This window comes from Mya arenaria, chromosome 9, assembly GCF_026914265.1.
Source record: "Mya arenaria isolate MELC-2E11 chromosome 9, ASM2691426v1".
NCBI classification, from domain to species: domain Eukaryota; kingdom Metazoa; phylum Mollusca; class Bivalvia; order Myida; family Myidae; genus Mya; species Mya arenaria.
The window spans coordinates 6,144,639-6,158,881 of record NC_069130.1 but is presented as its reverse complement, the minus strand read 5'-3'; the positions used below and the strand labels follow the sequence as shown (position 1 = coordinate 6,158,881).

General features: G+C 38.4%; 1 protein-coding gene across 1 annotated transcript in view; it reads left to right on the top strand.

Annotated features, from left to right (window-relative positions):
- Window positions 1-14,084, top strand: part of LOC128202863 (uncharacterized) — a 43,695-nt gene extending 29,611 nt beyond the window's left edge. The window contains exons 12-18 of the mRNA XM_052904024.1: window positions 6,140-6,307; window positions 7,586-7,706; window positions 8,882-9,001; window positions 10,353-10,404; window positions 11,219-11,707; window positions 12,840-13,529; window positions 13,567-14,084. Coding sequence (XP_052759984.1) covers window positions 6,140-6,307; window positions 7,586-7,706; window positions 8,882-9,001; window positions 10,353-10,404; window positions 11,219-11,707; window positions 12,840-13,529; window positions 13,567-14,084 — 2,158 coding nt within the window. The remainder of the gene's footprint in view (window positions 1-6,139; window positions 6,308-7,585; window positions 7,707-8,881; window positions 9,002-10,352; window positions 10,405-11,218; window positions 11,708-12,839; window positions 13,530-13,566) is intronic.
- Window positions 14,085-14,243: the final 159 nt, after the last annotated feature.

Sequence of the window (14,243 nt, the reverse complement as noted above, 5' to 3'; positions counted from 1 at the left end):
AATGTTATCATTCTTACCATAAGATTGGAGAACGAGTGGTCGAAACGAACAAAGATTTGGCTACTTGGTTTTGAAATATATTTCTGAACCATACTGTGTACGCAGTATAAATAAGCGACCACCGTTTAACCTGATTTAACATAATTCAGTAATACCATTACTCTCCACCCATGTGCATATACGGTCAATTCTAATGCCAGTAAATATCTTAATCATTATCATTACAGTGATAAACGACAAACCTCTAGACGGACCACCCATGTGCATATACGGTCAATTCTAATGCCAGTAAATATCTTAATCATTATCATTACAGTGATAAACGACAAACCTCTAGACGGACCACCCATGTGCATATACGGTCAATTCTAATGCCAGTAAATATCTTAATCATTATCATTACAGTGATAAACGACAAACCTCTAGACGGACCACCCATGTGGATATATGGTCAATTCTAATGCCAGTAAATATCTTAATCATTATCATTACAGTGATAAACGACAAACCTCTAGACGGACCACCCATGCGCATATACGGTCAATTCTAATGCCAGTAAATATCTTAATCATTATCATTACAGTGATAAACGACAAACCTCTAGACGGACCACCCATGCGCATATACGGTCAATTCTAATGCCAGTGAATATCTTAATCATTATCATTACAGTGATAAACGACAAACCTCTAGACGGACCACCCATGCGCATATACGGTCAATTCTAATGCCAGTAAATATCTTAATCATTATCATTACAGTGATAAACGACAAACCTCTAGACGGACCACCCATGCGCATATACGGTCAATTCTAATGCCAGTAAATATCTTAATCATTATCATTACAGTGATAAACGACAAACCTCTAGACGGACCACCCATGTGCATATACGATCAATTCTAATGCCAGTAAATATCTTAATCATTATCATTACAATGATAAACGACAAACCTCTAGACGGACCACCCATGCGCATATACGGTCAATTCTAATGCCAGTAAATATCTTAATCATTATCATTACAGTGATAAACGACAAACCTCTAGACGGACCCCGTTTATAATCACATTTAAGTGGGAACTATAAAACATGCATTTTAAGTGTCTCGAGCATAACCCGTTCCAAGCGATCAATGGAATAGCCTATTCAACACTTGAATACTTGACTGCGGTGTGTTCTTATAATTTTTTACCCCTGGTCCATTCTTACCATGTGATATAGCTATTTTTAACTTCATTATCCTATTCGGTATTGTATACTTTAAATTCATCAATTGATGTAGCCAAGGATGATTTAAATGGTCGTTCACATTAAATATAGCGTTGTGTCTAACACAGTTAGTTGATAATTTCTACTGACAATAGAATCTCCTCGTGTATTTGTACAGTAAAGGTTTTTAGTAAATTGCCCTCTCACTTGCCGGCTCGATTTAATAGTTTTAAAACCTTTAATAGTCATCAAAACGTTTTAGCATGACCCCAATCTAGATCACAATATTGCAACGCCTTATTTCGCTTACAAGTCATTATTATTGAATTACATTCCAGGGAGCCGTTCCAATCTTTATCCAAGTTAGTCGTAGACTGAAATTATCTTAGTGCCATAGTTTCATTATTAAGCTACATATTTGCGTGAATCAAATCATAGCCAACATGGCTCAAGAATTCATGTACAAAACGATGTATTGCCTTTTGTACCCTTTGTATGGCCGCCAGATAATTGAAGTCACGACGAATATCCTTTATTAAAACGTCCCTCAGTTAATTTAGGTATCGACCAAAATCCTTAAAGTTTATGAAAACGGTCCCCAGACTGTTGAAGTGACGACTAAAATCCTTTATCAAAACGACCGCCAGATAATTGAAGTTACGGCTAAAAATCTTTTATTTAAACGTCCCTCAGTTAATTGAAGTAACGACTAAATACTTTATCAAAACGACCGCCAGATAATTGAAGCCACGAATTCAATATTTTATCAAATGTCGCCAGATAATTGAATTCACGATTAAAACCCATTACCAAACTGCCGCATGATAATTGAATTTACGGCTAAAAATCCTTTATTAAAACGGCCAAAGATAATTTAAGTTACGACTAAAATCCTTTACTAAAACGGCCACCAGATAATTGAAGTTACGACTAAAATCCTTTATTAAAACGGCCGCCAGATAAATGAAGCTACGATTAAAATCCTTTATCAAAACGGCCGCCAGATAATTGAAGTTACGACTAACATCCATTATTAAAACGGCCGCCAGATAATTTAAGTTACGACCAAAATCCTTTATTAAAACGGCCGCCAGATAATTTAAGTTACGACTAAAATCCTTTATTAAAACGGCCGCCAGATAATTTAAGTTACGACTAACATGTTTATTTAAAACCGCCAGAGAATTGAAGTTACGACTAAAATTCATATCAAAACGACCGCCAGATAATTGAGGTCACGACTAAAATCCATATCAAAACGGCCGCCGGAAAATTGAAGTCACGACTAAAATCCATATCGAAACGGTCGCCAGATAATTGAAGTCTCGACTAAAATCCATATCAAAACGGCCGCCAGATAATTGAAGTCACGACCAAAATCCATATCAAAACGGCCGCCGGATAATTGAAGTCAAGACTAAAAACCATATCAAAACGGCCGCCGGATAATTGAAGTCACGACTAAAAACCATATCAAAACGGCCGCCAGATAATTGAAGTCACGACTAAAATCCATATCAAAATGGCCGCCGGATAATTGAAGTCACGACTAAAATCCATATCAAAACGGCCGCCGGATAATTGAAGTCAAGACTAAAGTCCATATCGAAACGGCCGCCGGATAATTGAAGTCACGACTAAAATCCATATCAAAACGGCCGCCGGATAATTGAAGTCACGACTAAAATCCATATCAAAACGGCCGCCGGATAATTGAAGTCACGACTAAAATCCATATCAAAACGGCCGCCGGATAATTGAAGTCACGACTAAAATCCATATCGAAACGGCCGCCGGATAATTGAAGTCACGACTAAAATCCATATCAAAACGGCCGCCGGATATTGTCACGACTAAAAACCATATCAAAACGGCCGCCAGATATTTGAAGTTTCGACTAAAATCCTTCATCAAAAATGCCGCCAGATAATTAAAGTTTCTGCTAAAATCCATACCAAAACGACCGCCAGATAATTGAGGTTATGACTAAAAATCCTTTATCAAAAAACGACTGCCAGATAATTGAAGTCATGATTAAAATCCTTTATCAAAACGGCCGCCAGAAAATTGAAGTTACGACTAAAATCCATTTCAAAACAGCCGCGAGATAATTGAAGTCACAACTAAAATCCATTTCAAAACAGCCGCGAGCTAATTGAAGTCACAACTAAAATCCATATCAAAACGGTCGCCAGATAATTGAAGTCACAATTAAAATCCTATATCAAAACGGCCGCCAGATAATTTAAGTTACGGCTAAAAATCCTATAACAAAACGGCCGCCAGATAATTGAAGTCACGACTTCGATTTTTTATTAAAACGGCCGCCAGATAATTAAAGTTACGGTTAAAAATCCTATATCAAAACGGCCGCCAGATAATTGAAGTCACGACTTCGATTTTTTATTAAAACGGCCGTCAGATAATTGTATCAATGCATCAGCCAGTGAATATAGTGTCACGGCATCTCTCCGCGTACGTTGGTGGTATTGTTTTAGTGTATATTCAGTATTCAGCTTTTTTCAAGAATGTATATACAGTGAAACTGCGTTCCCTCAAACAAGCGGTCGTTCGAGAACCGGCGTTCCCTCGAGGTCGGAGCTTGGTCCCGAACTTTTTCCTTCTATTTTCATATAAAATATACCCACGCTGCATCGAAACCTAATTATGTCGAGCAGTCGAGCAATATCCTCGGTCCCAAGTACACAAATCGTGCACAAACCTTATGGCTCCCTCGAGGACATAATTTCACACTTTTTCCCGAACGCGTATTCCAAAATAAACAAACAATTGCTAGGTGTTCAAATTTTTGCAAGTTGTAAAAATTGCAATGACAGTTGAAAGGCAATTTGATAAGGTGTGAAAACCCGTTTTTCAATGTTAACGCATGACCGATATAAGTTGAAATGGGCATTTGAGATGATAATTATGAGAAGTTAATGACGAGAAGTTAACGCTTTAGATGTGGTCAGAAGGTTCTTTGAATTCACTGCCGATGCTGACCGTGATCTTCAGACGCTCTGTACGCTGTCACGTCACATTACGATTGAACAGTTTCGCGAGACCGACAAGATGCGCCAATCAACAATCTTTGATTTTGCGAAACTTAAATCTGACTAATGCCACAATATGTACTGTCATTCAAATGTTGCTTGTTACGAAAATGTGCTTTTTTGTTAAAAATAAACATTTCTATTTATTCATTTATTGTTGTGTTTTTTTCTTTTGCGTTATTAAGTTTACGTCAACTTTGGAACATATTAGCGATTTCCACAACGCAACACATAATCGGTGTATTAGTAAACAACATGTTTGACGACTTCAAATTTAAAATACACTGAAAGATATTTCATATCAAACTGGAAAAATAAAAATCGGGTCATTAGAAACATCGGTTCCCTCGAGGTTTTGGCGACCTCGAGCGATCGCAGTTTTACTGTATTGTATTAAATATGATAATTCAAATAAGAACTTAAGCCCTTTAAAGATTCCATCATGCATTGTAGGTCATTTAGAGATCATTTTTGTATTTCAGTAATACTTAACTAACCAGGTATACTAAACTATTCAGTGCAAATAAAACTATTTAGTTTAACATTATTAAGCTATTTAACAAAACTAAACTATCCAGCATAACTATGTCTTCTTATTCAGCATATGTCATATCATATCTTGGAATATACTCCGTGAACTAGTAAAACTCGCCACATATTGCCTGGATGAGTTTAGTTTAGATAACGGCACTTAAATAAGCAACATTTAGCTTCATTCTGATTGAAATAACGTCCACATATTTTCTACAAACATAGCTATTGCAGTCCTTCAATGGGATAAATACTGCGGCAACTTTACCTTTTAGGACGGAATACTTTTGTCTCTTTGCAGTGAAAAATTTAATTCTTAAATTACCAAATGTCCCTTTGCATGGACATATGTTGGGTTTCATTTAATACGCGTTGCCGCTCTAACAGCCGAATGCACATTACGAATGCACCACTGAACAGGAATAATTAGCTGTCATTGACTTCAAGTCTTTGATGTGTGTTTCTATTTCTAAGCTATTTATGTATAATTCTAGTTAAAGGCCTAGTTTAAGGAATGTTTGCATGATAATCCCCTGCTGTGGATCTCCTGCTAGTTGCACTGATGTCACAGTAGGGGCCGATTTCCTGTGTTACGTCAAAACGAATAAACCATGGTCTGAGATACATTGCATATGACAAAATGTGCATCAAACATTTGTTTGCTCGGGGAAATCACGATACAAGGTTAAATATCCGAACGTGCATGACATTTTTTTTTGAAAACTGGCATTTTTGTTTCACGGTCGGGCAATATATTTACAAAGGATTCGCGATCGGGAAAAACTCAACGCGAATCCTCATTGTATTCTGTTAGTGAAATTTCCTCAACTGTACACCGAGGAAGTATCAAATTTCATAGTTATTTTTTGCTTTGCATTTGTGGTCATATACTTCGTTATTTGAACAGTGCATATTATTTTCAACAAATTCATTTTGTGCTCCTTCATTTTAACATTCGGAACACCTCGGCCATTGTCCATCAAAAACAACCGGATGTATATGGACGGTTTACTATTTCAGAAATCTTAACAGTTTAACTACGCTGCAAGTAGATCGCATGGTCATTTCAATAGAGCAGTTAAACTTAATGACTTAACTCTTGAGAATCTTAAATATTTATGCAATAATACACCTTACTGACAATTAATTTAAACTTAGATATACAGAATACACGTTAAAACACTACCATTTATTAATACTATTATTCAAACTTTTACGAACTACTTCTACTGTCTTATGTACCGGCATACATTGTAAACCTTACATATACATCCGAGGTTGTTTTTTTTTATTGAAAATGGTCGAGGTATTCCGAATGACCACGACCCCCGCCATGTTTTTAGCATAGGCACGCGTCACGATGGCAGCGGAAACTCATGTGCGAGCTCCTCCCTGTACCTGATGGCGCCCCGCCTACCGATCATCACAAACTCCGCCCTTAGGACCAACCCCTGGACCTTCTCACAGTGTTCTCAATCCTCCATCAAGACCTTCATAGCGGGCCTCGGCAGGTAATTTGCAATAAATAACACGGTTACAATCTTCTTATCAGTTATTACAATTTTCCATAGCTGCATTATTTAGTAAGAAGTTAAAGGTTTATTACTCAAAATTTATGTATATACATTTGTTTATATTGATTTTAAATACGAGTATAACTTTAAGTAAACAGTCTGATGCCACATATTCCTTATGCAATCAAGGACATGTTTTTGTTTTGTATTTTTGATGGATGCCAACCGTTTACGCCTTAAAGGGACTGTACACCAGATTGGCACCCAAAAAAAGTTTTTTTTCTCGAACGAATCTAAGGACAATTATTTAATAAAATGTTTTACTCTTTGATATCATAATTGTAAAAAAAAATACCAAAATGTAAAACAAAATGGAGTTGGAGACCGGATTCGAACCTTAATAAAATGTTTCACTCTTTGATATCATAATTGTAAAAAAATACCAAAATGTAAAAAAAAAATCGAGTTGGAGACCGGATTCGAACCGGGGTCGCCAAGTCCAGTGTTGTATCCACTGTGCTACGAAGGCTTTCCTTTAACGGATGGACTATTTCAGCTATATACCTAACTTGGTAATATCACGTGAAAACATCGACTAGCCAATCACGCATAAGGAATGAACATACCTTGTAATCTTTTTTAATGGAAAAAAAATGCGAAAAATAAATTAATTGTAAACTATGTGGTACTTCATTTAATAAGTTTCAATACATTGTACACATCGATACCAAGTTTTTGTCAGTTTTCGACAATTTTCTTTTCTTTTCTTTGCGCTATTTCATCATACGGTGTATAGCCCCTTTAAGTTTGTGTTATAATAACATAATGTCCATATCTCCCAAACCAACGCGTGTCGTTTCTCAGTTCTGATGTAAAACTTCAAGTTCAAGGTTTGAACTTGATTTCAGATAGTACGATGACGTCAAGCAAATATTTTTTTACGATCTAATGACAATACCATTCAGTAAGATTTACTTTTCATTAGCTACATCTACTTGCTGTATTTGTGCGACCACTTGCTCGCCTTAGAAATTTCCTCAATCTAAAGATGTTTTCAACATGCTTAAAATATCATCTTAACTGGAAAAGTTTAATATTTATCTGCAAATATTCATATGATCTTTTCAAATAGTATCTGCATACACGAACCGTGGCATTTCTCTGTATTTTTAAAGCATTTGTTCTATAAATAGGTATTTAGGGGAGAGTTTTAAAATGCAAATTTATATCTATTTTAACGAATAGTAAATAAAATATCCTTTTCTCTATTCACAGTGACAGTTGCCTGACCAACCTGCCTGAAGTGTCCAGTTTAACCGACCAGATGCCGGGCCTCATATACTCAGCCGACCAGCAGTGTAACATGACCTATGGCAACGACGCCGTTGTCTGCAGGGTAAATTTCTATCCATCCATCCAACCAATCACCCGCCATGCTTGTCAGTAAATAACAGAATAATAATCAGAGCTCAGACCTGTTTTGGCGGGTTCTATCATAGAAATAATACGATCTTATATAACAAGCATAAATGTTGTCAAATGCACAACCCTTTATAAATTTATTCAAATTCAGCAAATGAATTTACTTTTTAACACAACGTAAATTTCGGAGGGAACTGAATGAAAGTTGATGAATCAATATTTAACATTGATCACGTGTGTGTACTACTAGAGCTATATACCTTTGTGTCCCAACATGCCTCCCTTGATATGAACAAAAATGATTCAGTTCTAAAGTTATATACTAGTACTATACTTTATATTGAAAGAAATGAATGGACATTGAAAGGACGGTTAATATCAATTTAATTTTGCACCCATCCACTGTTGTTCCAAAATTGCCTCCCTTGACAATCAATGTGTTAGTGATTATCACCCGAATGATGATAGTTTACTTTATTCTTAGTTCATTATGCATAAAATAGTAGTATATAAATCGATTTAAATGATGAAACATTTCAATATTCCATGGAATAACGCACATGACTTTGAACATACCTAAAGGGCAAATAACACCATTTCAGAAGTAGTATAACATGATTTTTGTTTTTATCTATTGACACATGCTAGTGAATCAAAGCATCATACCATCTCAGACTATTGGCTTCTTTCCACCCTTTTTGGGGGGTAGAAGCTGATAGTTCGTTGTTATTTTTTAAACTTGCTCAACATGCTGGATCTACTTAATCTACATTTTTATTGTTTATATTGTTTACATTTTCACGCCACTGTTTGTACTACTAAGTGAAATTGCGCAACTTTATGGATACAACGTGTTTACGTTATGTTTTTCGTATAAGAAACTTTTTTTCCAAAGTTGATTAAAATTTAGCGCAAAAATGGAGAAACCATTTTTATTTATGTGAACATCGGTAAATTAACTATAGGATATATAGGAAATTTATTTAGAGGTCTATAACCTAAATTGCACCCTCAGTCAAAGATACTGTCACTCGTGGCCCTATCACATTCGTTGATGGCTCTAGTTATGTATCGCCCGAAAGATTAGGATAACTTTTTTTTATTATTCCTATACGTATTATTATTAATTATGATTATTTTCTTCTCCAGGAGTCCCTGTACAGTGATTGGGATTCAGTGTGCTACGCCATGAAGTGCAGTGTCGAGGGACAGTCGTCCTGTTTGGGCCAGTTCTTCCCATTTGATGGAACAGTGTGCGGGGACAAGATGGTTAGTTATATATACCATTTAGAAATATTGCGTAAATAGTGGTCAATTAAAGGTTTTGATGTCGAATACATAATAATAACTAATATTTGATGAAATAAATGTTCAACCAAAATGAGTGACTGGCGTAAAAGTTAAATTGAAATCTGATTAAGTACACGCTTTTTCCAAGGTATTACTTAAATGCACGATATACCTTAGGTATGAATAAAGTGCACGATGTTACTGAGGTGAGACTTAAATGCACGATTTTACTGATGTTGATTAAAGTATACGATCTTACTTAAGTGTGACTTAAGTGCACGATCTTACTTAGGTGTGATTCAAGTGCACGATCTTACTAAAGTGTGACTAAAGTGCACGATCTTACTTAAGTGTGACTAAAGTGCACGATCTTACTTAAGTGTGACTAAAGTGCACGATCTTACTTAAGTGTGACTAAAGTGCACGATCTTACTTAAGTGTGACTAAAGTGCACGATCTTACTTAAGTGTGACTAAAGTGCACGATCTTACTTAAGTGTGACTAAAGTGCACGATCTTACTTAAGTGTGACTAAAGTGCACGATCTTACTAAAGTGTGACTAAAGTGCACGATCTTACTTAAGTGTGACTAAAGTGCACGATCTTACTTAAGTGTGACTAAATGCACGATCTTTCTAAAGTGTGACTAAAGTGCACGATCTTACTTAAGTGTGACTAAAGTGCACGATCTTACTTAAGTGTGAAAAAAGTGCACGATCTTACTTAAGTGTGACTAAAGTGCACTATCTTACTAAAGTGTGACTTAAGTGCACGATCTTACTAAAGTGTGACTAAAGTGCACGATCTTACTTAAGTGTGACTAAAGTGCACGATCTTACTAAAGTGTGACTAAAGTGCACGATCTTACTTAAGTGTGACTAAAGTGCACGATCTTACTAAAGTGTGACTAAAGTGCACGATCTTACTAAAGTGTGACTTAAGTGCACGATCTTACTTAAGTGTGACTCAAGGGCACGATCTTTCTTAGGTAATTGGATAGCGTATTGAGGATAGCATTTAAATTAGATTGAGTAGTAATACACAGCTCTGAATGGTACAATAATTCAATCGAAATAATGCTATATTATGAATATATAAAAGTACGATTGTGAGGCTGTAAACAACTTTTTCGTAGGAAGATAAACATATAAACCATTCTTTCTTTTTTTCAAAACAAAATATATCAGATTTGTTCCCATTGCTAAAAAGCGTTTTATGAATTGTATATCAGTTTTCCCCTGGCTATAAAACTCGATTTTAACGAAATTGAAACCTTTCAGGTGTTTTTGTCTCAGCCGACATGAATTAGTATGTTTTTATTTTATTTCCAGTGGTGTCTGTCAGGGTCGTGTGTTTATTCAGAGGACGCTCCTTCGCTCGATGGTAAGGTCAAACATTCATTGAGGCTTAATTGACGGAGTACTTATGTCGTTGGAGATACATTGAACATGTTTTGGTGTTGAAAGAGACTTTAATTGTACGATAGATGGTAGTATAATTGTTCAACTGATTTAACGACCAACGGTCTTAAATCTTTGCCATTGTCAGAAAAAAAAATGTATTTAGTTAATCTATAAAACATAAACTTAGGTTTTTTATGTTGTTTCAATTCCCAGTCAGGGAATTCGGCAGCCTTGAAACAGAGCATGTTTGTAAATATCGACTACGGGCTTGTCCTTGTTGTCGGGATTGTTAGGATAAGAGTGAGGTTTGTGCACATAAACTGGTTTAAACCCACAGTAAATTTACATTTTACTGACCGTTCCAAGGCGGTACCTAACAATTCTTGATAAACATACCTAGTTTTTTTATATACAGTATACATGCACTGTGCTGCTTGTGGAGCTTTGTGGTGTTCTTTCATGTTTCTTGTTTGTGATTTTATGTTCTATGTCTTTGGGGTTTACCTAGTGCCATTAAACCGGGTTTATATTAAAACATTTTGCTACTGAGCTTGTTTCTGTAGCTTTTCGCATAAATATTCATTCCAATAATAAAGGTAGCAAACTATCGAACTATCAATTACACAATAAAAAAAGGACAACACACTTGAGTCAGAGTTTTATAAGAAAATTGCGTATATGGAGGCACACGGATTGGACCCAAAAGTTACTGAACTAGAGGCGCATAACGTACATAAAACACTGACACACCAAAGGTAATTACATACATAACTTATGTATACTTTCTGCCTTAGGAACTTGCATCTTTGGTGACGATCCTTCCGTTGACTGTGCAGCTGCAAACGCCTGTGATGAGAGCGACTTCTTCAGCAGTAAAGTACGTTGCTGTGGCACTTGCAACGCATTAGGTGTCACATCTACAACTTCACAATTTACATCGTCAAACACCCCAACGGCTACTACACAGTCAACAACTAGACATACAACGTTGACAGATTCTACAGTAACAACTACTGTTTCGACACAAACAACATCTGAAAAGGTTACCCCAGTAACCAGCACTACAACATTTCCACAAAGCACGACTACAGGCACGCAAAACACTGCAACGTCTTCAAACAGTCCAGCCAAGCAGTCAACTCCTTCTACGACCACTCTATCAACTACTACTCCTATTTCATCCACCGAAGATTCTACATCTCAGACAAGGACTTCAACAGAGTCCACATCTCAAACAAGGGCTTCTACGGAATCCAGTTCCCCTTCTATGTCTACAAAAACTAGTACTGAGACAATGACGACCTCTACACCAAAACCTAAAGTGGATTTGGCATTCGATTTACAAACAATGATCTCCTTATTTGTTTCAACAGCAATTCTTATTTGACAATAGCTGGTGCATATTTGACTGAAGAGTAATCTAGATTTCTTGAATCTGTTAAAATATTGACATTAAGACTTAGAACCAACGATTATAAGATTTGTTTAACAAGTGTTCCTTTAATGGATTATACAGTACAAAGTATGTCTTTTGTTCATTGACATAAAATGTAAGGTTATATTAAATGAATTAATAAAATGCAAAAGTTGTGACTGTTGAAAATAAAACGAAGAATGAATTTGGTTGTCCGGTTATTGCAGTAGTTAACGAACTCGCTTATCGCCAAGGCGACCCGGGTTCGTTTCCCGGCCAGGACGCATGTGAGTTTAGTTAGTAATCATCAAGCCAGACATGTTGGTTTCCCCCGATTACCCCGCCTTCCCCCACAAGACAAGCACTGCAATGTTCAGTCATATCTTGACAGGCGCGTAGCTGCATGTCTTTACGCGAGTACGCGGCTGAATCCACATGATTCTGACAAAATAAAAAGTTGCAGTACGCGTACTTACCTACATGATACTAAAACTGATCATTTTTCAGTACCAAATAAAGCACCTCAGAACGCTCAGAATGCACCAGATTGCAACATGGTTTCCAAAATTTACCGAGGGGGCATGCCCCCGACCCCCACCCTCCCCCCGAGCACAATTACGAATCCACATGAATAGAGCTACGTCCCTGATAGATATCAGCATTGTTGATTAAAACAGAGAGGTATACGCATATATATCAGCATTGTTGATTAAAACAGAGAGGTATACGCATATATATCAGCATTGTTGATTAAAACAGAGAAGTATACGCATAGATATCAGCATTGTTGATTAAAACAGAGAAGTATACGCATATATATCAGCATTATTGATTAAAATAGAGAGGTATACGCATATATATCAGCACTGTTGATTAAAACAGAGAGGTATACGCATATATATCAGCATTGTTGATTAAAACAGAGAGGTATACAAGGAGATCCGGCTGCGATACCTTTGCTCTTTCGATACACTGGAGACAACTTTCCTGGGATTTACCAGTACGGAGTACTGCCGAGTTCTCCAGTACTGCCGAGTTCTCCAGTGCTGCCGAGTTCTCCAGTGCTGCCGAGTTCTCCAGTGCTGCCGAGTTCTCCAGTGCTGCCGAGTTCTCCAGTGCTGCCGAGTTCTCCAGTGCTGCCGAGTTCTCCAGTGCTGGCGAGTTCTCCAGTGCTGCCGAGTTCTCCAGTGCTGGCGAGTTCTCCAGTGCTGCCGAGTTCTCCAGTGCTGGCGAGTTCTCCAGTGCTGCCGAGTTCTCCAGTGCTGCCGAGTTCTCCAGTGCTGGCGAGTTCTCCAGTGCTGCCGAGTTCTCCAGTGCTGCCGAGTTCTCCAGTGCTGCCGAGTTCTCCAGTGCTGGCGAGTTCTCCAGTGCTGCCGAGTTCTCCAGTGCTGCCGAGTTCTCCAGTGCTGCCGAGTTCTCCAGTGCTGCCGAGTTCTCCAGTGCTGCCGAGTTCTCCAGTGCTGCCGAGTTCTCCAGTGCTGCCGAGTTCTCCAGTGCTGCCGAGTTCTCCAGTGCTGCCGAGTTCTCCAGTGCTGCCGAGTTCTCCAGTGCTGCCGAGTTCTCCAGTGCTGCCGAGTTCTCCAGTGCTGCCGAGTTCTCCAGTGCTGCCGAGTTCTCCAGTGCTGCCGAGTTCTCCAGTGCTGCCGAGTTCTCCAGTGCTGCCGAGTTCTCCAGTGCTGCCGAGTTCTCCAGTGCTGCCGAGTTCTCCAGTGCTGCCGAGTTCTCCAGAGTTCTCCAGTGCTGCCGAGTTCTCCAGTGCTGCCGAGTTCTCCAGTGCTGCCGAGTTCTCCAGTGCTGCCGAGTTCTCCAGTGCTGCCGAGTTCTCCAGTGCTGCCGAGTTCTCCAGTGCTGCCGAGTTCTCCAGTGCTGCCGAGTTCTCCAGTGCTGCCGAGTTCTCCAGTGCTGCCGAGTTCTCCAGTGCTGCCGAGTTCTCCAGTGCTGCCGAGTTCTCCAGTGCTGCCGAGTTCTCCAGTGCTGCCGAGTTCTCCAGTGCTGCCGAGTTCTCCAGTGCTGCCGAGTTCTCCAGTGCTGCCGAGTTCTCCAGTGCTGCCGAGTTCTCCAGTGCTGCCGAGTTCTCCAGTGCTGCCGAGTTCTCCAGTGCTGCCGAGTTCTCCAGTGCTGCCGAGTTCTCCAGTGCTGCCGAGTTCTCCAGTACTGCCGAGTTCTCCAGTACTGCCGAGCGTCAGGCGGAGGCTGAACCACTGAACTTTCGGGAAGGTTATGCAGTACATTGTCGTCATTTATAAGTGGCCTTAGTTTTTATCGGAATAAGATGTTGCCAAAAACTGTTACAAATCAGGCAAGTGGATTTCTTATAAATAGAAGATTATACTTCATAAATATGTAGGCTCTATGGAGATCAATACTCATCAATACAATATCTTAAATCAATATCTTAAATCAAT